General features: G+C 41.4%; 1 protein-coding gene across 4 annotated transcripts; it reads left to right on the top strand.

Moving 5' to 3' along the window:
* The first annotated feature begins 101 nt into the window (after positions 1-101).
* On the top strand, positions 102-26,926 carry LOC135476284 (phosphatidylinositol 4,5-bisphosphate 5-phosphatase A-like). Of its 4 annotated transcripts, none has more exons than XM_064756269.1 (12): positions 102-304; positions 2,672-2,776; positions 3,455-3,548; positions 3,914-4,030; positions 4,626-4,733; positions 7,753-7,820; positions 12,362-12,473; positions 14,251-14,363; positions 16,396-16,555; positions 20,602-20,739; positions 23,353-23,528; positions 24,138-26,926. In XM_064756269.1, exons 1-11 carry the CDS (start codon positions 108-110, stop codon positions 23,503-23,505), a joined length of 1,365 nt encoding a protein of 454 aa, XP_064612339.1. In that variant the 5' UTR covers positions 102-107; the 3' UTR covers positions 23,506-23,528; positions 24,138-26,926. The 4 variants fall into 4 exon arrangements, 2 of the variants coding, with proteins under 2 accessions (XP_064612339.1, XP_064612340.1); XM_064756270.1 differs by lacking the exon at positions 24,138-26,926 and adding an exon at positions 22,608-22,711 and having other exon boundaries at positions 23,353-23,414; XR_010445109.1 differs by lacking the exon at positions 24,138-26,926 and having other exon boundaries at positions 16,396-16,460; positions 23,353-23,491.
* Positions 26,927-27,276: the final 350 nt, after the last annotated feature.

Consider the following 27,276-nt stretch of genomic DNA (forward strand, 5'->3'; position numbering starts at 1 on the left):
GCTATTTTGTGACGTCCATTACATTTTTCATATCTCAGCCAGATTTGAATTTTTTTGCATGGTTGTCTCCCTTGAATAAGATACAAGTTGCTTGTAAACAGGTGTGGATGCCTAAACTGTCAAACTTGTCTTTGATTTTTATTTATGTTGGTGTCGGCTTGGCGTCACGGTTCAGATCACGATGTAGTTTGGGGCCTGTTAGGTCAGAAAGCTGCGCCGCTCGGACACTCTGTGAAATGGCGTCCAAAACAACACAACACCAGCAAAAGGTGGATAAGCTGTCACGAAAAACCAAGCATTTTAGGTGAGGATCATCGCCTCCAATATGCTACTGTATACCTGCAGTTTGTTAATGGCCTAAACGCTAACATGTACAGGTATATTTAAACTCCGTGCTAAATATAATAGGTTGTATTTGTATATGGCTGTGTGCTGTGAAAAGGTAAATAAAATACCCTGCATGTCACGTATTGTCAATAGTATATTTGTAATTTATAGACTTATTTAAATTATCAGCTCGCTTAAATTTCGTTGGTAGTACTAATATTATAATGTAAACATTCGTCCTTTTGTTTTCACTGGCACCAAAGTACTGTAGAAACTAGATAGTTCTATAGATTGGGTATTTAGAGCTGTAGTATACAAGTCTGACTCCATGCGTTGTAGTACGAAATGTACAAGTAGCGCAGCACAAGTAGATAATGTCATTTTACAGACATGTTAGATGGATGCACAGTGCTGTTTTAAAGACAAAGAAAGTAATAAAATGAAGCGTACATGTATATCAGATAAAAGACCAGTAAACACTGTCCAGAAAAATAGTTTCATTTATTTTTTTTAGAATTTTTCCAACTACATAATGTGGTTTTAAAACGTTAGGTTCTGCGATGATCTGTATTGTGACCCAAACCTTATCAGTGACATCACATCCATATTTTTGCTTGTGATAGTTTGTTACCAGTTCCATTCAGTGAATACATTCACTGATCTATATTTATATGTACTTAGCATGATGAAATCTAGCAGTTTGGGTGTCTTAAGTAGCAAAAGCCTGGTGTGATGTCACTGATCCTGATATGGTCTCAAAGTTTCAAACACATTTTACTGGGTTGAAAAAACTCCAAATAAAATAAATCCCAACTATTTTGTGAACAGTGTTCAATAGCCTTTCGTCTGACATTTACTACGCGTTAGTGTTTTCCTTGCCTTTCACATTCATGATGTGACAGACATCATGAGTATCACAATGAAAGTTTTAAATAGGGCATCCACCAGATGTGTTAAATAGGGATGCCCATGGAATACTGTTAAATACTTACTGTGCAGGGAAAAAACATAAAAAATGAAATATCATTGTCAGTAAAGACTTACTTCCTTTTTTGATTTTTCCCTCACTTGATTAAATGCAATAGTAGGAGTGGATTGTAAGGAAGGCTTTAAAGACCATATGAATTCATTTGATAATGTATGTCATCTGTTATGTCACACAACTGTTTATATGTTTTTAGAAAAAGTTCAGGTGAGAATAAAATTCATGTTAATTTGAAAGAAAAGACAACAAATTACGTAACCTGAGCTGTTTAGGAAGAGGAAAGCAAAATGTCAGCCACTTTTTTCTGACTTGTCGGGTAATTCTATAAATCAAGTTTTAATCAGGAATTCTTATCATTCGGTGATGAGAGGCGCCATGTTAGAGTAGCCGGAAACATGGTGCTGGATCAGTCATACCGCACATACACATGATTAAAATGCAAAACAGGGTTTTGGTAACGCTAGCGGAAACAACTGTATCCTCTGGTTATAGAAATAACTCACGCCTGATTGGCTAAATTTGATCACATGGTGGTACTTTCTGTTTGCACAATTTTGCTTACTTTGAACTGCGATATTTTGGTTGTGCGGTATTACAAGAATAAAAAGTTATACTGTATAAACTTTCTGCGAAGTACTTTTTGGATGCATATGTACATTTGGCCTAGTGTCTTTTCGTTTAAATTATGTTGTGAGTGCCTCTGCACAAAAAAGCAAATCTGACACTAAATTAGTTTTAGAGATAGGCGGAGGTTGGTTTGATGGACAAATATGATAGCCTACGTTATGAATATTGTCCATGAAGCTCACCTTAGTATTCAAACATTTGACTGCATTTAATTGAAATTATGAAAAAAAAATAAAATAATATATTCAAAAAAAATAATAATAATAATAAATAAATAAAGGTATTTTCACATGCAGTTTTGGATTGACTTTCTACCTAATATTTAAGCAATTTGGTACTAAGCCACAATCATATATTTGTAATGTTCCTTTCCCTTTAAATATGTAATATATGTACCTCTATGTGTAAAATTTGAGCCATTATTTCTTCATTTATTGATTTCTAAATATTAATTTACTTATCGATCTTTATTTATTGAAAAATATTTGTTTGTATATCTTTATTTACATCTGTTTATTTTATTTATATCTTAATTGTTTAATTATTTAATTATTTTTTCTTTCTGTCTGCATGTACATGTAATTACTATTTATTAATCAGATATTAGGGGATTTGTACATTAGCTTCATGTTTGGATTAAAAGATAATCTGAATCAACGTTATACATGTACACACCTCAAACTGCAGATAATACATGTACATTTGGTAATGTTTTTGAATGTCACTTTACAGGTTTCATCTGTGTACTTGGAATGTCGCTTGGAACGATCCTACTGAAGACTTCACAGAGGTTTTATATCTGAAAGCAAAACCACTGCCAGATGCATATGCTATTGGGTACAGAATGATTACTGTATAATTTACTGTAAAGAAGTATACATGCTAACAGGAAGAAGCTACCACTTCTGGTTTTTGTTGTTTAATCAATCATGATCCGGTATTTTAGTTTCACTTTCTAATTGTTTGTGTTGAGATAAGATTCATGCCCTTTACATATAAACTTACAGTAAACCAAAAACCTCTGTCATCATGCTCATGCCTGTGATCTTCTCATGCCTACAGTAAACCAAAAACCTGTCGTGTCTGTGACAATCTCATACCTATGTGTAAACGAACTGTATACAGTAAACCAAGAACCTGTCAGGTCTGTGGCTATCTCGTACTATGTGTTAACAAACTGTATACAGTAAACCCAAAACTTGTGGCATGCCTGTGACCACCTCATACCTTTGTGTAAACGTGCTGTATACAGTAAACCAAAAACCTGTCATGTCTTTGGCTATGACATACCTTTGTGTAAACATGCTGTATACAGTAAACCAAAAACCTGTCATGTCTTTGGCTATCACATACCTATGTGTAAACATACTGTATACAGTAAACCAAAAACTTGTAGCATGCCTGTGACGGTCTCATCCCTGTGTGTAAATGTACTGTATACAGTAAACCAAAAACTTGTGGCATGCCTGTAACCATCTAATACCTACGTGTAGATATGTGTTGTTCTGATTGTAGGTTACAGGAGGCAGGTCAACCAAACTCTAATGTGGTGACTCACATCTGGACCGTGGCACTCACAGACGCTCTGTCACCCAGAGGCTATGTTCGGGTAAGAGCAACATTCAGCTGACAACTACATACAGCAGAAATAAAATTTTAGCTATTTTTATCTCAACTGTTACTTGTGTCTTGTCTGTTACACCTGATGTCTGTGGTTACAGGTGAAGAGTGCTTGTGTACAGGGCCTTATGTGGTTCTGTGTGTACTTGTGTCTCATCTGTTACACCTGTTGTCTGTGGTTACAGGTGAAGAGTGCTTGTGCACAGGACCTGATGTGGTGCTGTGTGTACCTGTGTCTCATCTGTTACACTTGTTGTCTGTGGTTACAGGTGAAGAGTGTTTGTGTACAGGACCTGCTGCTGGTGCTTTGTGTACCTGTGTTTTATGTGTTATGCCTGTTGTCTCTGGTTACAGGTGAAAAGTATACGTTTACAAGGCCTTATGTTGCTGCTTTTTGTACGTGTCACCCATCTTTTACACCTGACCAACATAGAATCTGAGTTCACGCGTACTGGGCTTGCCGGCTTCTGGGTAAGTACATTCAACACATATATTTACTTTAGAATTGAGAGTTATGTACTTGCTAATTAAAGTTTGAATATCTCTAATGCTCAGCCTTGCTTTAAGCTTTGTTTTCCTAAATCCATGTTTTTTGTTTTGTCCCAAACATTCAGGTGTGTAAACTGTATTTACCATCTCGTCAGATATTTAGTGCCAAATGAAATGTACTACACCTACATAAAGATTCTCAATCCTTGAATGTAGTAGGTCACACTTCAAGAATGGAACCCAAGAGCATCCCACCAATGCGGTCGCCTTGAGTTCAAGTCCAGCACATGATGGCTTTCCTCACCAGCAGTGCATGGGAAGGTCTGACAGCAACCTGCGGATGGTCGTCGGTTTTCTCACAGGCTCTTCCCATTTTCCTCCTACCATAATGCTGGCAACCATAGTGAAATATTCTTGTGTTACATAACACACCAATCAAATAAATAAACAAATTCAAGCCTAAGAGTGTGGAAGTGAGAAATAATGATCATTGTAGTGAAGTTGTCATCACTTTGTGTGTGTATAATTGCGGAGATTGATGGTTTACACCACTAAAAAAGTTCTGTTTGATTTGCAGGGTAACAAGGGTGGTGTGAGTATCAGAATGGATGTGAACGGAATCAACACCTGTATAGTGAACTGTCACCTGGCAGCTCATCAGGATGAGGTGGGAGAGCGCATAGAGGTAAGTTAGGCTCTGGTCATGTGGGCCACTGCTGTGTTCTTATTGTGTACATATACTCACATATTTAATTTGTTGTGTATGTATTTTAAGCGAAATGTAACAGAAGGCTTTTTCCTACTTCAAGTAGATATAATATCCTAAACTGATGAATCAAGACCAGAAAAAATACTGGTTTGAACGAGACTGGAACTCAGGACCCGAGGTGTTTAGTCCCACCATTCTACAAGCTGAGCTGTCTGGCCAGATGGGATTGGCTCACTTGTTTGAGTTTAGTTACATGCACTGACAGATTTGTCACAAAAACAGTATATTTTTTTGGAGCCAGTATTTTCACTGGTCTCGATTTTCGATATTCCTGGTTTTTCCAATATGGTGTATCCATATTTGGTCAAGTAATAATATTCTGATATGGTGTATCCAGTGGCCTCATAATAATTCTCCAATATGGTGTATCCCATGGCATTGTAATAATTTTCTGATATGGTGTATCCCATGGCCTCGTAATAATGCTCTTATATGGTGTATCCCATGGCCTCGTAATAATGCTCTAATATGGTGTATCCAGTGCCTCATAATAATGCTCTAATTTGGTGTATCCGGTGGCCTCATAATAATGCTCTAATATGGTGTATCCCATGGCCTTGTAATAATTCTCTGATATGGTGTATCCGGTGGCCTCGTAATAATTCTCCAATATGGTGTATCCCATGGCCTCGTAATAATGCTCTAATATGGTGTAGCCCATGGCCTCGTAGTAATTCTGTAAATATTGTGTATCCCATGGCCTTGTAATAATTCTCCAAAATGATGTATCCGATGGCCTCGTAATAATATGGTGTATCCAATGGCCTCGTTATAATTTTCAAATACGGTGTATCCCATGGCCTCATAATAAGTTTCTAATATGGTGCATTCCATGGCCTCGTAATAATTCTCTGATGTGGTGTATCCCATGGCATCATAATAGTTTCAGATTTAAACTTGGTTTATAGTGTTTATACCAAGCACTTGAGGAAAAAAAAGGCTGCGGCCTTTTAGTCTATGTTTGACGTCAAAATAAGATTTTGTAAGCCTTGACTTTTCTTGTGTAACATAAGATGCTCGTCTGATGACGAAATTCTACGGAATAAATTGTACGGAATCAATCTATAAAACAGAATGTTTTAGTTGAGAAGAAATCAATGATTGGACCCACACACCATGCCACAGTGTACAGGGTCGGACTGGAAATTTGTAGGTTCTCCTGCCCTTGCTACCTCTATGGCGCTTCAGTTCGCGCTTTGATTCTTACAGATTGATACTGATACATACTGACAAATGTATGTACAACATATTTGCGGAACAAAAAGTCGTTGTACATATCCTTACGTTACATGTGGAAAAGAGGTCATTGTTTTCTATCAGACTGTCTAATCTGCAAAATGTCATTGTTTTCAATCTGGCACTCTAACCAGCAAAAGGTCATTGTTTTAACCATTCACTCTAACTTGCAAGAGGTCATTGTTTTCCACCAAGCACTCTAAATGGCAAAAAGTCATTATTATCCCAAGCACCTTACCTGCAAAAGGTGATTGTTTTCTACGGGGGCATTGTAGCCTGCTAAAGGTCGATGTTTTCCACCTGGCACTCTTATATGCAACAGGTCATTGTTTTCCACTGTGCACTCTAACCTGCAAAAGGTCATTGATTTCCACTGTGCACTCTAACCTGCAAAAGGTCATTGTTTTCCTCCAGGTACTTCAACCTGCAAAAGGTCATTGTTTTTCCTCCAGGTACTCTAACCTGCAAGTTTGTTTTCCACCTGGAAAGGTTTTTCTCCAGGCACTCTAACTTGCACAAGCTCATTGTCTTCCACTGTGCATTCTAACTTGCAAAAGGTCATTGTTTTTCACTGTGCACTCTAACCTGGAATAGGTCATTGTTTTCCTCCAGGCACTCTAACCTGCAAAAGACCATTGTTTTCCACCTGGCACTCTAACTTGCTAAAGGTCATTGTTTCCCCCCGGGCACTCTAACCTGCAAAAGGTCATTTCCACCTGGCACTCTACCTTGCAAAATGTCATTGTTTTCCACTGTGCACTCTAACCTGCAAAAGGTCATTGTTTTCCTCCAGGTACTCTAACCTACAAAAGGTCATTGTTTTCCTCCAGGCACTCTAACCTGCAAAAGGTCATTGTTTTCCACTGTGCACTCTAACCTGCAAAGGGTCATTGTTTTTGTCCAGACTCTCTAACTTGCAAAAGGTCACTGTTTTCCATTGTGCACATCTAATCTGCAAAAGGTCATTGTTTTTTTCCAAGGCACTCTAATCTGTAAAAGACCATTGTTTTCCACCTGGCACTCTAACCTGCAAAAGGTCATTGTTTTCCTCCAGGCACTCTAACCTGTGAAGGTCATTGTTTTCCAACAGGCACTCTAACCTGCAAAAGGTCATTGTTTTTTCACTGGGCCACTGTAACCTGCAAAAGGTGACAAATTTTTGAGTTTGTCGTCAGACTTCAGTCAAATACATACATATGAATGATCGATGCGATGGATTTTGGTCAGTGAGTTTCTGCTCTGCCAAAGGCCATGTGTTGTAGACATGACAGCCCTAGAACCTCATTATTAACCCTTTGTTGGTCATCAGTTTAATTTTGTTGGTACCTGTACTCAGCATCCCAAAGGCCTGCTCCCTTGGGATTGTTTTCATGATAATTTTAACATTTTAGACCAGTGACTTCTGATAGATTGTAATTAACATCACAGCATTTGTGGCTAGAAAATCTTGCTTGCGTCATGTTGCCAGGAGGAATGTTTTCACTACTGTTTAAACATTTACATGAACTCTTCCATTTACAAGAATAAAAGTGTGTTAAACTAAGGCACATTCTATATGCAGATATAATGGATTTTACCATTTACATCTGTCATTTATAGCACCACCTTTTATATATTGTTTGATATATGTTGTTTGATAGATTTATATTAAATGGAGCTTTATTAGCAGCAGAAATATATGTATTTCATCTCTTTACAGGATTTTTATACCATTGTTGAAAATCAGCGCTTCAGAGATAAAGATGTAGACTTTATCCTGGACCATGAGTGAGTAAGACATTCAATTCCAGTTCAGTATTTATTCAGAACATATAGAATTTAGTTTTTGCTCCACAGAAACTATTTGGCTTTTGTTTTGTACACTTTTAAGTGGTATTGTATGAGCCCATGTTGTGTAGGAAATCCAAAGCAGAGTTTCAGTGTGGATGAGTACAGTATTGTTAGGTTATTGTGAAGGGATTTTGTACACTTGAGTGGTGTTGTCCGAGTGCATGTTGTGTAGGAAATCCAAAGCAGAGTTTCAGTGTGGATGAGTACAGTGTTATTAGGTTATTGTGAAGGATTTTGTACACTTTCAAGTGGTGTTGTCCGAGTGCATGTTGTGTAGGAAATCCAAAGCAGAGTTGCAGTGTGGATGAGTACAGTGTTATTAGGTTATTGTGAAGGATTTTGTACACTTTCAAGTGGTGTTGTCTGAGTGCTTGTTGTGTAGGAAATCCAAAGCAGATTTGCAGTGTTGATGAGTACAATATTATTAGGTTATTGTGAAGGATTTTGTACACTTTTAAGTGGTATTGTATGAGCCCATGTTGTGTAGGAAATCCAAAGCAGAGCTTCAGTGTGGATGAGTACAGTGTTATTAGGTTATTGTGAAGGATTTTGTACACTTTCGAGTGGTGTTGTCCGAGTGCATGTTGTGTAGGAAATCCAAAGCAGAGTTTCAGTGTTGATGAGTACAGTGTTATTAGGTTATTGTGAAGGATTTTGTACACTTTCGAGTGGTGTTGTCCGAGTGCATGTTGTGTAGGAAATCCAAAGCAGAGTTGCAGTGTGTATGAGTACAGTGTTATTAGGTTATTGTGAAGGATTTTGTACACTTTCGAGTGGTATTGTATGAGCCCATGTTGTGTAGGAAATCCAAAGCAGAGGTTCAGTGTGGATGAGTACAGTGTTATTAGGTTATTGTGAAGGATTTTGTACACTTTCAAGTGGTGTTGTCTGAGTGCTTGTTGTGTAGGAAATCCAAAGCAGATTTGTAGTGTTGATGAGTACAATATTATTAGGTTATTGTGAAGGATTTTGTACACTTTCGAGTGGTATTGTATGAGCCCATGTTGTGTAGGAAATCCAAAGCAGAGTTTCAGTGTGGATGAGTACAGTATTATTAGGTTATTGTGAAGGATTTTGTACACTTTCGAGTGGTATTGTATGAGCCCATGTTGTGTAGGAAATCCAAAGCAGAGTTTCAGTGTGGATGAGTACAGTGTTATTAGGTTATTGTAAAGGATTTTGTACACTTTCGAGTAGTGTTGTCAGATTGCATGTTGTGTAGGAAATCCAAAGCAGAGTTTCAGTGTGGATGAGTACAGTGTTAATAGGTTATTGTGAAGGATTTTGTACATTTTCGAGTGGTGTTGTCCGAGTGTATGTTGTGTAGGAAATCCAAAGCAGAATTGCAGTGTGGATGAGTACAGTGTTATTAGGTTATTGTGAAGGATTTTGTACACTTTCGAGTGGTGTTGTCCGAGTGCATGTTGTGTAGGAAATCCAAAGCAGAGCTTCAGTGTGGATGAGTACAGTGTTATTAGGTTATTGTGAAGGATTTTGTACATTTTCGAGTGGTGTTGTCCGAGTGCATGTTGTGTAGGAAATCCAAAGCAGAGTTGCAGTGTGGATGAGTACAGTGTTATTAGGTTATTGTGAAGGATTTTGTGCACTTTCGAGTGGTGTTGTCCAAGTGCATGTTGTGTAGGAAATCCAAAGCAGAGTTTCAGTGTGGATGAGTACAGTATTATTAGGTTATTGTGAAGGGTTTTGTACACTTTTAAGTGGTATTGTATGAGCCCATGTTGTGTAGGAAATCCAAAGCAGAGTTGCAGTGTGGATGAGTACAGTGTTATTAGGTTATTGTGAAGGATTTTGTACACTTTTGAGTGGTATTGTATGAGCCCATGTTGTGTAGGAAATCCAAAGCAGAGTTTCAGTGTGGATGAGTACAGTGTTATTAGGTTATTGTGAAGGATTTTGTACACTTTCGAGTGGTGCTGTCCAAGTGCATGTTGTGTAGGAAATCCAAAGCAGAGTTTCAGTGTGTATGAGTACAGTGTTATTAGGTTATTGTGAAGGATTTTGTACCCTTTCGAGTGGTGTTGTCCGAGTGCATGTTGTGTAGGAAATCCAAAGCAGAGTTGCAGTGTGGATGAGTACAGTGTTATTAGGTTGTTGTGAAGGATTTTGTACACTTTTAAGTGGTATTGTATGATCCCATGTTGTGTAGGAAATCCAAAGCAGAGTTGCAGTGTGGATGAGTACAGTGTTATTAGGTTGTTGTGAAGGATTTTGTACACTTTTAAGTGGTATTGTATGATCCCATGTTGTGTAGGAAATCCAAAGCAGAGTTGCAGTGTGGATGAGTACAGTGTTATTAGGTTATTGTGAAGGATTTTGTACACTTTCGAGTGGTGTTGTCCGAGTGCATGTTGTGTAGGAAATCCAAAGCAGAGTTTCAGTGTGGATGAGTACAGTGTTATTAGGTTATTGTGAAAGATTTTGTACATTTTCGAGTGGTGTTGTCCGAGTGCATGTTGTGTAGGAAATCCAAAGCAGAGTTGCAGTGTGGATGAGTACAGTGTTATTAGGTTATTGTGAAGGATTTTGTGCACTTTCGAGTGGTGTTGTCCAAGTACATGTTGTGTAGGAAATCCAAAGCAGAGTTTCAGTGTGGATGAGTACAGTATTATTAGGTTATTGTGAAGGGTTTTGTACACTTTCAAGTGGTATTGTATGAGCCCATGTTGTGTAGGAAATCCAAAGCAGAGTTGCAGTGTGGATGAGTACAGTGTTAATAGGTTATTGTGAAGGATTTTGTACACTTTCAAGTGGTGTTGTCCCAGTGCATGTTTTGTTGGAAATCTGTGTTGGACGAGATGCCTGTGGTGCCTCATCCAGTGTGGATTTTCATCTTGGTCGAGTCCAGTACTACTCCGTATTGTACAAATCACTTCACAGTGACCTATTCATTTTATAACTCCAAGGACTTTTGCCTCATGTACCAATATCTATTGAAGTTACTTGTACAGTTTCAGCTGGCCTCGATTTATTATTTTGGAGAATGTGGAAATTTCATTTCTCAACATTTTCGTGTCAGTGTTCACAGATAAACACAGAGCAAATGATATGCGCTGCAGGGCCCCTAAATGCTTTGATCTCATGAAGTCATGTTTCTTTACTGTCATATAATACAAAGAAAATATGGCTGTCCAGGATCCAATATCTCTCTAATGTACAGGCTGGTCATGTGGTACGATCGCCACTGATTTCATTGAACCACATTTATAATTATATATAAATAAATGTATATTTTACCCAGAAAATATATCCATTGATATGCAATATTAATGCGGTTTAATGTGGGGTACTTCTGCTGACGTGAGAGGCTGCCACTAAATCAATGTAAATTTATGGCCATTTTCATATCTGTCTGTAATATATGGAGAAAGTTCATGAGTAACTTTGCCAAAGGTTGGTGGTTTACAACAGTTTCCTCCATGTTTTGACACTGAGCGCCATGGTATTAGTGAAAACTTCATGCAGGGCCGTCTTTAGTCTCTCGAAACCAGACTGTCCTAACCAACCGGTACCCTACAGGTTTACAGTCTGTCAAAATACCTATCACATTCTTATACAAGTGGACAGTGATGTAATCGGTATTAGCCAATGAATGCTCTGTCCAAGAAAAAAATCTTTGCAGAAGGCTACAAATTTTCATTGGTTGACGTGGGGGTGTGTCTTCATCAATATTCATCATCGTGCAAGAACTGGCCAAAGTAAGATGTCAACCAAAGAATTGCTGTTTGTTCATTTCCCACTGCTCTTTAATATCCTTGCAAATATCCTTGCTCTCTCATTTTTAATCTGGAAGTTATCCAAGAGCTCCTTAGAAGCCTTACTTTACGTCGTCAAATCACGCCTTTGGGCTGTCACAACACGATTATTCACTGTGGATGCTAGCTGTGCTAAACAAATTCTACAGTAAACCTTGAAATCCAAGTAATCTTTCCATTTCTTTGGCGTGGCCATCGAGTCGCATGATTGTCGTGTATAGAGCTATAGGTGTCTGTACATGTCAACTGTCATTTACTGTTTACGAATTCACGCCAGGAGATCATAGAGTCATTGCCATTGGTTGGCCAGGATTATGTTAAATAGCTATGTTTACGTCACCGTGAGCGAGTTGTGCAGGCTTTTCAGCAGAGGTTGAGCCATTTTAGTTCTCGAAAACGTTGGGGCTCCCAAACTGCATATAGTCAAGCTGTATTAAAACTAACAAGTACATGTGAATATGATGGTTTACCAATAAAAAGTTAAGTTTTCATCCAAATCTTTTTCTTTCATAGACTCAGAAACTCTCGTCATTTTGTTACATTTCATAAAATTTCTTTCTGCACGCTGTCACAATGCCACCTTTAAAGTTTGGGTCAGAACCTTCAATTTTTTTCTAGATATGGTCCTGTCATGAGTTGTTTGTTAGACAAACACATAATGAATACATGTGTATAAATGTACATTGTGGTTTTCTGTTTTCTCAGCTATGTGTTCTGGATTGGAGACCTGAACTTTAGACTGGATGATCTCAAGAATGAGGAGGTCATGGAGTGCATTAAGAAGAGAGAATATAGCAAACTATGGCCTTACGATCAGGTGAGACATTGAGAGGTGTGTTAAGGGGAGCGAGTATAGCAAACTATGGCCTGACTATCAGGTGAGACATTGTGAGGTGTGTTGAGTGGAGAGAGTAAAGCCAACTGTGGCCTTACGATCAGGTGAGACATTGAGAGGTGTGTTAAGGGGAGAGTGTATAGCAAACTGTGGCCTTATGATCTGATGAGACACTGTGAGGTGTGTTGAGGGGAGAGAGTACAGCCAACTGTGGCCTTATGATCAGGTGAGACATTGAGAGGTGTGATGAGGGGAGAGAGTATACCAGAGTGTGGCCTTATGATCAGATGAGACATTGTGAGGTGTGATGAGGGGAGAGAGTATGGCAGACTGTGGCCTTATGATCAGGTGAGACATTGAGAGGTTTGTTGAGGGGAGAGAGTAAAGCCAACTGTGGCCTTACAATCAGGTGAGACATTATGAGGTGTGTTAAGGGGAGAGAGTATAGCAAACTGTGGCCTTACGATCAGATGAGACATTGTGAGGTGTGTTAAGGGGAGAGAGTATAGCAAACTATGGCCTTATGATCTGATGAGACACTGTGAGGTGTGTTGAGGGGAGAGAGTACAGCCAACTGTGGCCTTATGATCAGGTGAGACATTGAGAGGTGTGATGTGGGGAGAGAGTACAGCCAACTGTGGCCTTATGATCAGATGAGACGTGAGGTGTGATGAGGGGAGAGAGTATGGTAGACTGTGGCCTTATGATCAGATGAGACATTGTGAGGTGTGATGAGGGGAGAGAGTACAGCCAACTGTGGCCTTACGATCAGGTGAGACATTGAGATGTGTGTTGGAAGAGAGTATTTCAAACTGTGGCCTTGTGATCAGGTGAGACATTATGAGGTGAGTTGGGAGAGAGTACAGCCAACTGTGGCCTTATGATCAGGTGAGACCTTGAGAGGTGTGTTGAGGGAAGAGAGTATAGCAAACTGTGGCCTTATGATCAGGTGAGACATTATGAGGTGTGTTAAGGGGAGAGAGTATAGGAAACTATGACCTTATGATCTCTTGAGACATTGAGGTGTGTTGAGGGGAGAGAGTATAGCACACTGTGGCCTTATGATCAGGTGAGACATGCTTCTCTCTTGTGTGTTACCGGCTTTATTTCTTATTTGTATAATTTCCTACATACCTTTGTCTTCGGGAGTTAGTGTTAAACGTTGTTGTGGAAATAGATCTTGCGATTATCGACTTGAAACGCCCTTTACGGACTACGAATGGTATAGGAATGTCTGACTTGACGCTTGTATTATGAGGTGTGTTGGGAGAGAGTATAGCAAACTGTGGCCTTACGATCAGGTGAGACATTGTGAGGTCTATAGAGAGTAGAAATTACAATTACCTACTGCCTTATGATCAGGGCAGACATTGCGAGGTGTATAGAGAGTAGAGATTACAGTTACCTACCACCTTATGATCAGGTGAGACATTGTGAGGTGTATTGAGGGGAGAGATGACTTACCTGTGGCCTTACAATCAGGTAAGACATTGCGAGACTTATTGAGAGTAGAAATTACAGAAGCCTGTGGCTTTTTGAGCAGGTGAGACATTTTATGGTATGCTGTTTGTTAACGACTTCAGAACAGTATGAGCACCTGTTGTAATGTGCCCACTGTGAGAACACACATGTAAGCCTACCTAAAAGTTTGCATAAATTTATGCTGAACGCTTGAATCTAGTTACATCTATTAACCTGAATTCCTCCAATGCATCAAGATACTGCTTGAGACAGTTTTGTTGTGTTTTCAATTTTGCAGCTGAATAAGAGTCGTGAAGATGGGGTGATTTTTCTTGACTTTGATGAGGGCCCTCTTGACTTCCCACCCACATACAAGTTTGATCTGGGAACCGATACCTACGACACTTCAAAGTGAGTTTTGTTAAGGTGCTTAGCTTGAAATTGCGCGATCACATGAACTTTGGGATCAATGCCATTCTTGGACAGGGAGTTTTCAGTAGTTTCATGATGCCTCCTCTCATAATTCACTCCCCCTGGCCCTGCGCAGTGTCCCCTCACCATTATGCTGTGAAATATGCTTGAGCACAGCATAAAACACAAATCTATGAAATAAAGTATAAATAATATATTCATAGCAGCAAGATACTGTTATGTGTTACTGTACTTTTAGTTACAGCATGAAGGTACATGTACAGTTATGTGTTACTGTACATGTAGTTACAGCATGAGGGCATGCTGGCTTCCTCTCCGGCCGTACATGGGAAGGGCTGCCAGCAACCAGCTGATGGTCGTGGATTTCCCCCAGGCTCTGCCTATTTTCCCACCACCATAATGCTGGCCACTGTCGTTTGAGCGAAATATTCTTGAGAATGGCAAAAACACCAATGAAATAAATAAAAAAATAAATACAGCGTGAGGGTACAGTTATGTCTAACTGTAGCATGAAGTTACTGTTGTGTGTTAGTGTAGTTACAGCATGAAAGTACTGGTATGTGTTAATGTAGTTACAGCATGGAGGTACTGTTATGTGGAGGTACTGTTATGTGTTAGTGTTGTTACAGCATGGAGGTTCTGTTATGTGTTAGTGTAGTTACAGCATGGAGGTACTATTATGTGTTAGTGTAGTTACAGCATGGAGGTACTGTTATGTGTTAGTGTAGTTACAGCATGAAGGTACTGTTATGTGTTAATGTAGTTACAGCATGGAGGTACTGTTATGTGTAAATGTAGTTACAGCATGGAGGTTCTGTTATGTGTTAGTGTAGTTACAGCATGGAGGTACTGTTATGTGTTAGTGTAGTTACAGCATGAAGGTACTGTTATGTGTTAATGTAGTTCCAGCATGGAGGTACTGTTATGTGTAAATGTAGTTACAGCATGGAGGTTCTGTTATGTGTTAGTGTAGTTATAGCATGGATGTACTGTTATATGTTAACATAGTTACAGCATGGCGGTACTGTTATGTGTTTGTGTAGTTACAGCATGGAGGTACTGTTATGTGTTAGTATGCTGTTGTATGTTTGTGTAGTTACAGCATGGAGGTACTGTGATGTGTTAATGTAGTTACAGCATGGAGGTACTGTTATAAGTTAGTGTAGTTACAGCATGGAGGTACTGTTATGTGTTAACGTAGTTACAGCTTGGAGGTACTGTTATATGTTAGTATGCTGTGATGTGTTAGTGTAGTTACAGCATGGAGGTACTGTTATGTGTTAGTGTACTGTTGTATGTTTGTGTGGTTACAGCATGGAGGTACTGTGATGTGTTAGTATAGTTACAGCATGGAGGTACTGTTATGTGTTAATGTAGTTACAGCATGGAGGTACTGTTATGTGTTAATGTAGTTACAGCATGGAGGTACTGTTATGTGTTAGTGTTGTTACAGCATGGAGCTACTGGTATGTGTTAGTGTACTGGTATGTGTTAGTGTGGTTACAGCATGGAGGTACTGTTATGTGTTAATGTAGTTACAGCATGGAGGTACTGTTATGTGTTAGTGTTGTTACAGCATGATGGTACTATTATGTGTTAGTGTTGTCACAGCATTGAGGTACTGTTATGTGTTAGTGTACTGTTATGTGTTAGTGTTGTTACACCATGGCGGTACTGTTATGTGTTAGTGTACTGTTATGTGTAAGTGTAGTTACAGTATGGAAGTACTGTTATGTGTAAGTGTAGTTACAGCATGGAGGTACTGTTATGTGTTAATGTAGTTACAGCATGGAGGTACTGTTATGTCTGTGTATGGCTGTGTATAGCAAACATATTTTATTTCTGTTCCTATTAATCAATGTCAAAATGTTGTCAAAATTAGGAATGTTTAGTGAAATTATATAACAAAACTATAAATACTCAAGGCAGTTTCACAACAAGCTGATATTCAACACAAGTAGTAATTCTCCCCTATATTTGTGTTGTAAAGTAAATACAACTTCTTTTGCAGAAAAAGTCGTAAGCCTGCTTGGTGTGATCGCATCCTGTGGATGGTTCATGAAGATGCCTTTGAAGGTATTGAGCTGGAAGCAAAGCAGTTGAATTACACCAGTCACACCTCCTACACCCTGAGTGACCACAAACCTGTTACTGCTCTCTTTGACATAGTGGTGAGTCCCACAGCTGAGTTACACCAGTCACACCTACACCCTGAGTGACCACAAACCTGTCACTGTTCTCTTTGAGATAGTGGTGAGTCCCTCAGCTGAGTTACACCAGTTACACGTACACCCTGAGTCACCACAAACCTGTCTCTGCCCTCTTTGACACAGTGGTGAGTCTCACAGCTGAGTTACACCAGTCACACCTACACCCTGAGTGACCACAAATCTGTCACTGCCCTCTTTGACACAGTGGTGAGTCCCACAGCTGAGTTACACCAGTCACACCTCCTACACCCTGAGTGACCACAAACCTGTCACTGCCCTCTTTTACACAGTGGTGAGTCCCACAGCTGAATTACAGCAGTCACACCTACACCCTGAGTGACCACAAACCTGTCACTGCCCTCCTTGAGACAGTGGTGAGCCCCTCAGCTGAGTTACACTAGTCACACCTACACCGCGAGTGACCACATACCTGTCACTGCTCTCTTTGACATAGTGGTGAGCCCCTCAGCTGAGTTACACTAGTCACACCTACACCGCGAGTGACCACAAACCTGTCACTGCTCTCTTTGACATAGTGGTGAGTCCCACAGCTGAGTTACACTAGTTACACCTACACCCTGGGTCACCACAAACCTGTCACTGTCCTCTTTGACATAGTGGTGAGTCCCACAGCTGAGTTATACCAGTCACACCTCCTACACCCTGAGTGACCACAAACCTGTCACTGCTCTCTTGGAGATAGTGGTGAGTCCCACAGCTGAGTTACACTAGTCACACCTACACCCTGGGTCACCACAAACCTGTCACTGCCCTCTTTGACATAGTGGTGAGTCCCACAGCTGAGTTACACTAGTTACACCTATACCCTGGGTCACCACAAACCTGTCACTGTCCTCTTTGACATGGTGGTGAGTCCCACAGCTGAGTTACACTAGTCACACTTCCTACACCCTGGGTCACCACAAACCTGTCACTGCACTCTTTGACATAGTGGTGAGTCCCACAGCTGAGCTACACTAGTTACACCTATACCCTGGGTCACCACAAACCTGTCACTGCCCTCTTTGACATAGTGGTGAGTCCCACAGCTGAGTTACACCAGTCACTTCCTACAAACCTGTCACTGCACTCTTTGACATAGTGGTGAGTCACACAGCTGAGTTACACCAGTCACACCTCCTACACCCTGAGTGACCACAAACCTGTCACTGCCCTCTTTGACACAGTGGTGAGTCCCACAGCTGAGTTATACCAGTCACACCTCCTACACCCTGAGTGACCACAAACCTGTCACTGCTCTCTTTGACATAGTGGTGAGTCCCACAGCTGAATTACAGCAGTCACACCTACACCCTGAGTGACCACAAACCTGTCACTGCTCTCTTTGAGATAATGGTGTGTCCCTCAGCTGAGTTACACTAGTTACACCTATACCCTGGGTCACCACTATCCTGTCACTGTTCTCTTTGACATAGTCGTGAGTCCCACAGCTGAGTTATACCAGTCACACCTCCTACACCCTGAGTGACCACAAACCTGTCACTGCTCTCTTGGAGATAGTGGTGAGTCCCACAGCTGAGTTACACTAGTCACACCTACACCCTGAGTGACCACAAACCTGTCACTGCCCTCCTTGAGACAGTGGTGAGCCCCTCAGCTGAGTTACACTAGTCACACCTACACCGCGAGTGACCACATACCTGTCACTGCTCTCTTTGACATAGTGGTGAGCCCCTCAGCTGAGTTACACTAGTCACACCTACACCGCAAGTGACCACAAACCTGTCACTGCTCTCTTTGACATAGTGGTGAGTCCCACAGCTGAGTTACACTAGTTACACCTACACCCTGGGTCACCACAAACCTGTCACTGTCCTCTTTGACATGGTGGTGAGTCCCACAGCTGAGTTACACCAGTCACACTTCCTACACCCTGGGTCACCACAAACCTGTCACTGCTCTCTTTGACATAGTGGTGAGCCCCTCAGCTGAGTTACACCATTTACACCTACACCCTGGGTCACCACAAACCTGTCACTGCACTCTTTGACATAGTGGTGAGTCCCACAGCTAAGTTACACTAGTTACACCTATACCCTGGGTCACCACAAACCTGTCACTGCTCTCTTTGACATAGTGGTGAGTCCCACAGCTGAGTTACACTAGTTACACCTATACCCTGGGTCACCACAAACCTGTCACTGTCCTCTTTGACATAGTGGTGAGTCCCACAGCTGAGTTACACCAGTCACACTTCCTACACCCTGGGTCACCACAAACCTGTCACTGCACTCTTTGACATAGTGGTGAGTCCCACAGCTGAGCTACACTAGTTACACCTATACCCTGGGTCACCACAAACCTGTCACTGCCCTCTTTGACATAGTGGTGAGTCCCACAGCTGAGTTACACCAGTCACTTCCTACAAACCTGTCACTGCACTCTTTGACATAGTGGTGAGTCCCACAGCTAAGTTACACTAGTTACACCTATACCCTGGGTCACCACAAACCTGTCACTGCTCTCTTTGACATAGTGGTGAGTCCCACAGCTGAGTTACACTAGTTACACCTATACCCTGGGTCACCACAAACCTGTCACTGTCCTCTTTGACATAGTGGTGAGTCCCACAGCTGAGTTACACCAGTCACACTTCCTACACCCTGGGTCACCACAAACCTGTCACTGCACTCTTTGACATAGTGGTGAGTCCCACAGCTGAGCTACACTAGTTACACCTATACCCTGGGTCACCACAAACCTGTCACTGCCCTCTTTGACATAGTGGTGAGTCCCACAGCTGAGTTACACCAGTCACTTCCTACAAACCTGTCACTGCACTCTTTGACATAGTGGTGAGTCACACAGCTGAGTTACACCAGTCACACCTCCTACACCCTGAGTGACCACAAACCTGTCACTGCCCTCTTTGACATAGTGGTGAGCCCCTCAGCTGAGTTACACTAGTCACACCTACACCGCGAGTGACCACAAACCTGTCACTGCTCTCTTTGACATAGTGGTGAGTCCCACAGCTGAATTACAGCAGTCACACCTACACCCTGAGTGACCACAAACCTGTCACTGTCCTCTTTGACATGGTGGTGAGTCCCACAGCTGAGTTACACCAGTCACACTTCCTACACCCTGGGTCACCACAAACCTGTCACTGCTCTCTTTGACATAGTGGTGAGTCCCTCAGCTGAGTTACACCATTTACACCTACACCCTGGGTCACCACAAACCTGTCACTGCACTCTTTGACATAGTGGTGAGTCCCACAGCTGAGTTACACTAGTTACACCTATACCCTGGGTCACCACAAACCTGTCACTGTCCTCTTTGACATAGTGGTGAGTCCCACAGCTGAGTTACACCAGTCACACTTCCTACACCCTGGGTCACCACAAACCTGTCACTGCACTCTTTGACATAGTGGTGAGTCCCACAGCTGAGCTACACTAGTTACACCTATACCCTGGGTCACCACAAACCTGTCACTGCCCTCTTTGACATAGTGGTGAGTCCCACAGCTGAGTTACACCAGTCACTTCCTACAAACCTGTCACTGCACTCTTTGACATAGTGGTGAGTCACACAGCTGAGTTACACCAGTCACACCTCCTACACAGTTGAGTTACACCAGTCACACTTTAATTCTTTATTACAACATTCAACACAAGTTAAACAAATAATTAAACATATTAGAATGTCTGAAATTTGTGTAGTGAGTTCATGACTACTTTTTGTTACCTTGAAGTTTTATGAAATCAACCAAATGTAGCCTACATTTGAATAAGAGTTTAATCTATCAAACAGAAGGATGTGTAAACAGGGTATTATCCAAAAATTTTAATGAAAGTGTTCAAACGTCCCTTTTCGAGGCTATTTTGTTATAGCAGAGTGTCCAGATTTCATTTTCTCCTATGTTAAAAGTGCTTAAAACAAGGTATCCAAATAGCACCACATTTCTGTTTCACGGGTAGCTGGCTAACCCTAGGTGTGTAAATCTTACAGATTGTTCTACTTCCTTATTTGAATGTTAGGTTTTGGCGCATCCCAGGCCATCGCCCGTCACCTTTGTACGAACAAGTCGGTGGTACAAGACATCAGATAACACAGTAACCTACAGAGTGGAGGCTGGTATGGCTGTCAGTGGCTGGGATTGGATTGGACTCTTCAGGGTATGGCCTCTAGATGGAAATACATCACTTAAAGGAAACATGAAAGGCTTCCTTTATATTTCATAGTACACAGTTAACATATATGATCTGGTCTAACATGTTACAGGACATTAAAACTTCTCAGCTACCTTCTGCTCAAGCTGGCTTCCTCTCCAGCTGTAGGTGAGAATGTCTGCCAGCAACCTGCAGATGGTAGTGGGTCTTCCCCGGGCTCTGCCTGGCTTATAATGCTTTCCACTATGATGCTGGCAGCCATCGTGTAAGTAAAGTATTCTTGAGTACGGAGTAAAACACCAATCAAATTAATAAATAAATCCCAGGAGGTCAGTCCAGAAATGAGCTGGATTTGAACCATGTTATTTAATTACAAGGTGCAATACTGCAACGTGCAATATTACCACAGCAATCATTAAAATAAGTGTGATTGCTTGGTACTACAACATGGGATAACTGGTGAATTTGTTTTCTCAATTAATGGTTTGTTTATACATTCAAAAGATCGAATGAAGATAACTTTCAGATTTTTTAAGGCCTTAATGTTAGCCTGATTTAACTTAAATGTAACATCCTTTGTGGGACTGTGATTTGTGTATAGCTGTGACCATTGGCCATATCTGATATCTGAAGCCCTCCTGAACCTCTGGCTCATTGGCCAGTTATCTGAAGCCCTCCTGAATAGACCATAAGCCAGATCAACAGGGAAGCTAGTCACCTCTGGCTCGGCGGCCTGAAGCCTCCTGAAGCCCTATCTGAAGCCCTCCTGAACCTCTGGCTCATTGGCCAGTTATCTGAAGCCCTCCTGAATAGACCATAAGCCAGACCAATAGGGAAGCACGTCACCTCTGGCTCTGAAACCCTCCTAAATAGACCTGCAGCCAAACCAGCAGGGAAGCACATCACCTCTGGCTCATTGGCCAGGTATCTGAAACCCTCTTAAATGGACCTGCAGCCAAACCAGCAGGGAAGCACATCACCTCTGGCTCATTGGCCAGGTATTTGAAACCCTCCTAAATAGACCTGCAGCCAAACCAGCAGGGAAGCACATCACGTCTGGCTTATTGGCCAGGTATCTGAAACCCTCCTAAATGGACCTGCAGCCAGGCCAGCAGGGAAGCACATCACCTCTGGCTCATTGGCCTGGTATCTGAAACCCTCCTAAATTGACCTGCAGCCAAACCAGCAGGGAAGCACATCACCTCTGGCTCAATGGCCAGGTATCTGAAACCCTCCTAAATAGACCTGCAGCCAAACCAACAGGGAAGCACATCACCTCTGGCTCATTGGCCAGGTATCTGAAACCCTCCTAAATAGACCTGCAGCTAAACCAACAGGGAAGCTTATCACCTCTTACTCATTGGCCAGGTATCTGAAACCCTCCTAAATGGACCTGCAGCCAAACCAGCAGGGAAGCACATCACCTCTGGCTCATTGGCCAGGTATTTGAAACCCTCCTAAATAGACCTGCAGCCAAACCAGCAGGGAAGCACATCACCTCTGGCTCAATGGCCAGGTATCTGAAACCCTCCTAAATAGACCTGCAGCCAGGCCAGCAGGGAAGCACATCACCTCAGGCCCAATGGCCAGGTATCTGAAACCCTCCTAAATGGACCTGCAGCCAGGCCAGCAGGGAAGCACATCACCTCTGGCTCATTGGCCAGGTATCTGAAACCCTTCCAAATGGACCTGCAGCCAAACCAGCAGGGAAGCACATCACCTCTGGCTCAATGGCCAGCTATCTGAAACCCTCCTGAATAAGCTTCCAGGTATCTAAATCGCTCAGGAATAGACCGGTAGCCAAACCAGTAGAAAAGCATGTCACTTCTGGCTCATTGGCCAGGTGCCTGAAGCCCTCCTGAATGTGTTGCCAGGTATCTGAAGTCCTCGGGAATAGGCCTGCAGCCAAACCAACAGGAAAGCCTGTCACCCCTGACACATTGAGCAGTTAACTGAAGCTCTCCTGAATAGTACATAGGTATGTGAAGCCCACCTAAATAGGCCTGCAGCCAAACCAGCAGGAAAGCATGTGACCTCTGGCTCATTTGCCAGGTGTCTGAAACCCTCCTAAATATGTTGCCAGGTATCTGAAGCCCTCAGGAATAGGCCGGCAGTCAAACCAGCAGGGAAGCACATTCAAACAAAATGGTTGGACGTGTTAGCAAATTTAGCCGGCAAACTTCCCCCAAAATGTTTTTGTACATGGTGTCTGTAACAACTACATGTAACACTGTATTCGTGTCAGAATGTTCTCTTTATCCTTTAGGACCGCTTTGGTTGTCTTATGGTTAGAATGTCTGCCTCCAAGTTGGAAGACCTGGGATCAAACCTGGGTCAGGTTATGCTCTTTGCTGCCTTATTTGGCGCACTTAACTGAGAGGTTAGAGCAAGGAAACAGGACTGGTTGGCTAGGTATCAGTATAATGTGACTGAGTGAGGTGTCATGTCTAGTGTCTTCGGCATGATGTTTCAATGGTGGCAGCACTTTGGCGGCATGGCCACAAGAGGACCCTGCATATGTACACACACACCTATTCACTCCTCGTTGTCTTTTGACTGAAAAATTGTTAAGTACGATGTCAAACCCCTAGCATTCATTTACTCATTCTTTTCCTTCAGGCTAATTTCCGTGATTTTAAAGACTACTCCCTGTATGTGTGGGCCATTGCTGGTGAGGGGAAGCCAGAGTACTCGGTGACATTCAGTAAACCGTCTCTGCTACCCTTGGAAAGTACAGGCTCTGCTACATCAGCAGTGCAAACGACACGCTGATGGGCATGAGTGAAGAATTTGAGGTAGGTACCACACTTGTAAGTACATAGTGCATCTATGTGTTCCAGCCTTCAACCATTACGGACCGAGCTATGTTGCAATTCCCACATTCAGTACTGAGGGTTGCAGGTGGGGGGATGTGAGAAGTATATGTTGGCTCCCTGATTGTCATTGTATTTTATTGAAACTTGATACATGGTTTCACCATAAAATGGTGTTGGGCCTGCAGCCTCAAAAGAGAACTTGTGGTTTAGGAACAAGTGGCCAAAATTAAATAATGAAGAGGAGAATGTTTATCTATTCATGGTTCTCATATACATTTACACTGTAATACTGTGAGCTTAGGTTTCAAAAAGGATTTTGAGCATTAAAGATCCTTACACTTTGATATTTACTTCTACTTTATAAATTCTTATCCTCATTTCTTGTATGTTGGCTTCCTGTCCGGCCGTACTTGAGAAGGTCTGTCAGCAACCTGCGGATGGTCGTGGGTTTCCCCCAGGCTGTGCCTGGTTTCCACCCACCATAATGCTGGCGGCCGTCGTATAAGTGAAAAATTCTTGAGTACAGAGTAAAACACCAATCAAATAAATAAATAAATAAATCATTTCTTGTACTGTTTTTTTTTCTAGCTTGCAGAGTAATGAAATGCTCTCACCACCATTCTGTGATATACCATCTAAGAACAGGATATGCTATATATGGTCATGGGAACTACAGTCACAGGATACATTGTACATGGTCATGGGAACTATAGTCACAGGATACATTGTATATGGTCATGGGAACTGCAGTCACAGGATGCACTGCATATGGCCATGGGAACTATTCACAGGATATATTGTGTATGGTCATGGGAACTACAGTCACAGGATATATTGTGTGGTCATGGGAACTACAGTCACTGGATACATTGTATGTGGTCATGGGAACTACAGTCACAGGATACATCTTGTGTGGTCATGGGAACTACAGTCACAGGATACATTGTATATGGTCATGGGAACTACAGTCCCAGGATACATCTAGTGTGGTCATGGGAACTACAGTCACAGGATATATTGTGTATGGTCATGGGAACTACAGTCACGGATATATTATGTGTGGTCATGGAACTACAGTCACAGGATATATTGTGTGTGGTCATGGGAACTACAGTCACAGGATACACTGTATATGGCCATGGGAACTACAGTCACAGGATGCACTGTATATGGTCATGTGAACTACAGTCCCAGGATACATCTAGTGTGGTCATGGGAACTACAGGCACAGGATACAGTGTATATGATCCTGGGAACTACAGTCACAGGATACATCTAGTGTGGTCATGGGAACTACAGGCACAGGATACAGTGTATATGATCCTGGGAACTACAGTCACAGGGTATATTGTCATCTGAAAAACAATCACAGGATTACAAACACAAGACTTAAGTTGGAATAATTTTTGAAAGTTTCAGTCAAATATAACCTACTATATTTTTCTATGTGTACAGAACATTGATCAGTTTAGATTTTTAGCTCACTTGTGTGTATCTGAATGGAAAAATGTCGAAAATCACGTACGTAATGATCAGTAAATCTCTTCAAACTGAATTGATTTATTATTTGCACTTTAACTTAACGAAATCTTGAAAATGTTGGATATTGCACTTATAATTTTTTTAAGTGTGGTTGAAAAGGTTAATATTTTGTTAAATGGTTGATAATTTATGTAAGCACCTGCAGGGGTTTATGTTGCAAGAGAAATGCTCCAAGAATGTATTTATACAAGATCTGGAAGGTTTAGAGAGACAAAGGTTTAGGTAGACAAAGACTTTTATTTTACTTTCAGGAATTTCTGGCATAATAACCAAAGCAATCCATGGCAGGGTTAAGACATTGTGTTTTGAGTCAGCATGTAATTTAGATTTTAGCAAGAAACTGTGGTCTTTGCCGGGAATGGATGGAAATATTTTTAAAATGGTTCTTGAATGTGAATTTTTAAAAAGTGGTATTGGTGTGCTTTGGACACTGAAATGGTGTTTGGTTTTTTTAATGTTTCTCCCATATGCAGTGTGGTATTCCATCTGTGATATTATTGCACATAGAGGAAACATTTAATCTATACATCCTTGGTTGTACTGTTCAAATTGATTGCTGTACATGTATCTGCATATATTGAACGTTTGGTGGAGGCTATTTTCTGTTTCTGAAAGTATTTGGAAAGAATTGTACTGTGATTAGTACATCTGCAGGTAGAATTTAAAGGGTTGGGTTTAGCAAACTTTATGACTTTTGTCTCCTTACAGATGCTGAAGTGTCCCAAATTTCTGCTCTAACTAACCCTCAGCCTGAAGCCTAATTTTTTTATGTATCCATGCCATAAATTCAAAATTCCATTTTGAAAAGGTTATCATGTTACGCTGTGTAATATCAATATTACCGTTTGTATACTACATGTAGCCTCTCTGGCTGTATGTGGAAAAGTCTTGCAGAAACCTTCGGATAGTTGTGGGTTTCCCATTTTCTTCCCACCCAAATGCTGACCCCCCCCCCCCCATTGTATAAGAGATATATTCTTGAGTACCAATGCCCTGCATTGTAAAGTAGACTGCTTTGATCAGAGTTGCTCACCATTATGCATTCTATATTCTTCATTATGAGTCGGTCCTGGTAGAGTTTGCAGGATTATAACCTCCGCCTGGTGTGCAGTCAGTTACGCCAGAAATCATTTTTCATCTACAACACGCTCTTGGATTCGATTGTGGAATTAGGCAGAACTTCCCTCCTATGTTGAGTATTGTGACAACATCCAGACACCATAAACATGACAAAAACCCATAGACTTTACCAATCATGCTGTGTATTGTCATTCTATGAATTCATTTCATTTCCTCAGGACACTTTCATGCACAGCATAATTTCAGTACTGGCTCAACAATCCTTTTACATGCTCATTACCAAACCAGAATTTGTGTTTGCAATTGATTTGTCAATTATAACTTGTTGGTGCAGGCATGAATTTGCAGAACCATCTCCTGTGATAACGTTGCTCTTGACACTTTCTGTAAATGCATGACATTGCCTGCATGGCATTGCCTGCATGACATTGCCTGTGTGACATTGCCTGCAGAGGAATTCCAGGAAATTATCTGATATACAGCAAACAGGAAATTATTATTCAGAATTTTGTGCTGAAGCTCTACATACTGCACTGTTGTACTGGAAGTTTCTGCACTGTTAGGTTGCATCTAGTAAGAACATCTATTAAAATGTTGTCTCTTTTGGAGGGAACAGAACTTTTTTGGCAGTGTTACTTTCTACCCCACTTGAGGTTACCAAGGTAACAAAATGCTAGGATTTCACATCCAGCAAGCACGGTTCAAAAAAGTGGTGGTTATTCTAGGTTGATTTTTTGATATGCTGTAGAGAAAAGTGCAAGTATGGTGGTGGTATGGCATTGTACCATGCTAAAGGTAGGGCATGCATATTTTTCAGGTTGAAGTTGACAGATTTACTACATAAATAGTAAGAAAAATCAGTGAACTCGTGTAACCTGTAAATGTACATGTCTGTGATGTAGACATGTGGTGCTAAAAGCTGCAGTTAGGTGTGAAGTGTGCGCAACTCATGAAAGCAGGTTTAGGGGACTTTTCAGGTGTATGGTGTAGACATATATGGGGATAAAAGCTGCAGTTAGGTGTTGAACATACTGGTGAAAGCAAGTTTAGGGGCTGTTCACGTATATGGGTTAGACTTATGTGGGGACAAAATTTGCAGCTAGGC

The sequence above is a fragment of the Liolophura sinensis genome, chromosome 10 (assembly GCF_032854445.1).
Source record: "Liolophura sinensis isolate JHLJ2023 chromosome 10, CUHK_Ljap_v2, whole genome shotgun sequence".
Classification (NCBI taxonomy): domain Eukaryota; kingdom Metazoa; phylum Mollusca; class Polyplacophora; order Chitonida; family Chitonidae; genus Liolophura; species Liolophura sinensis.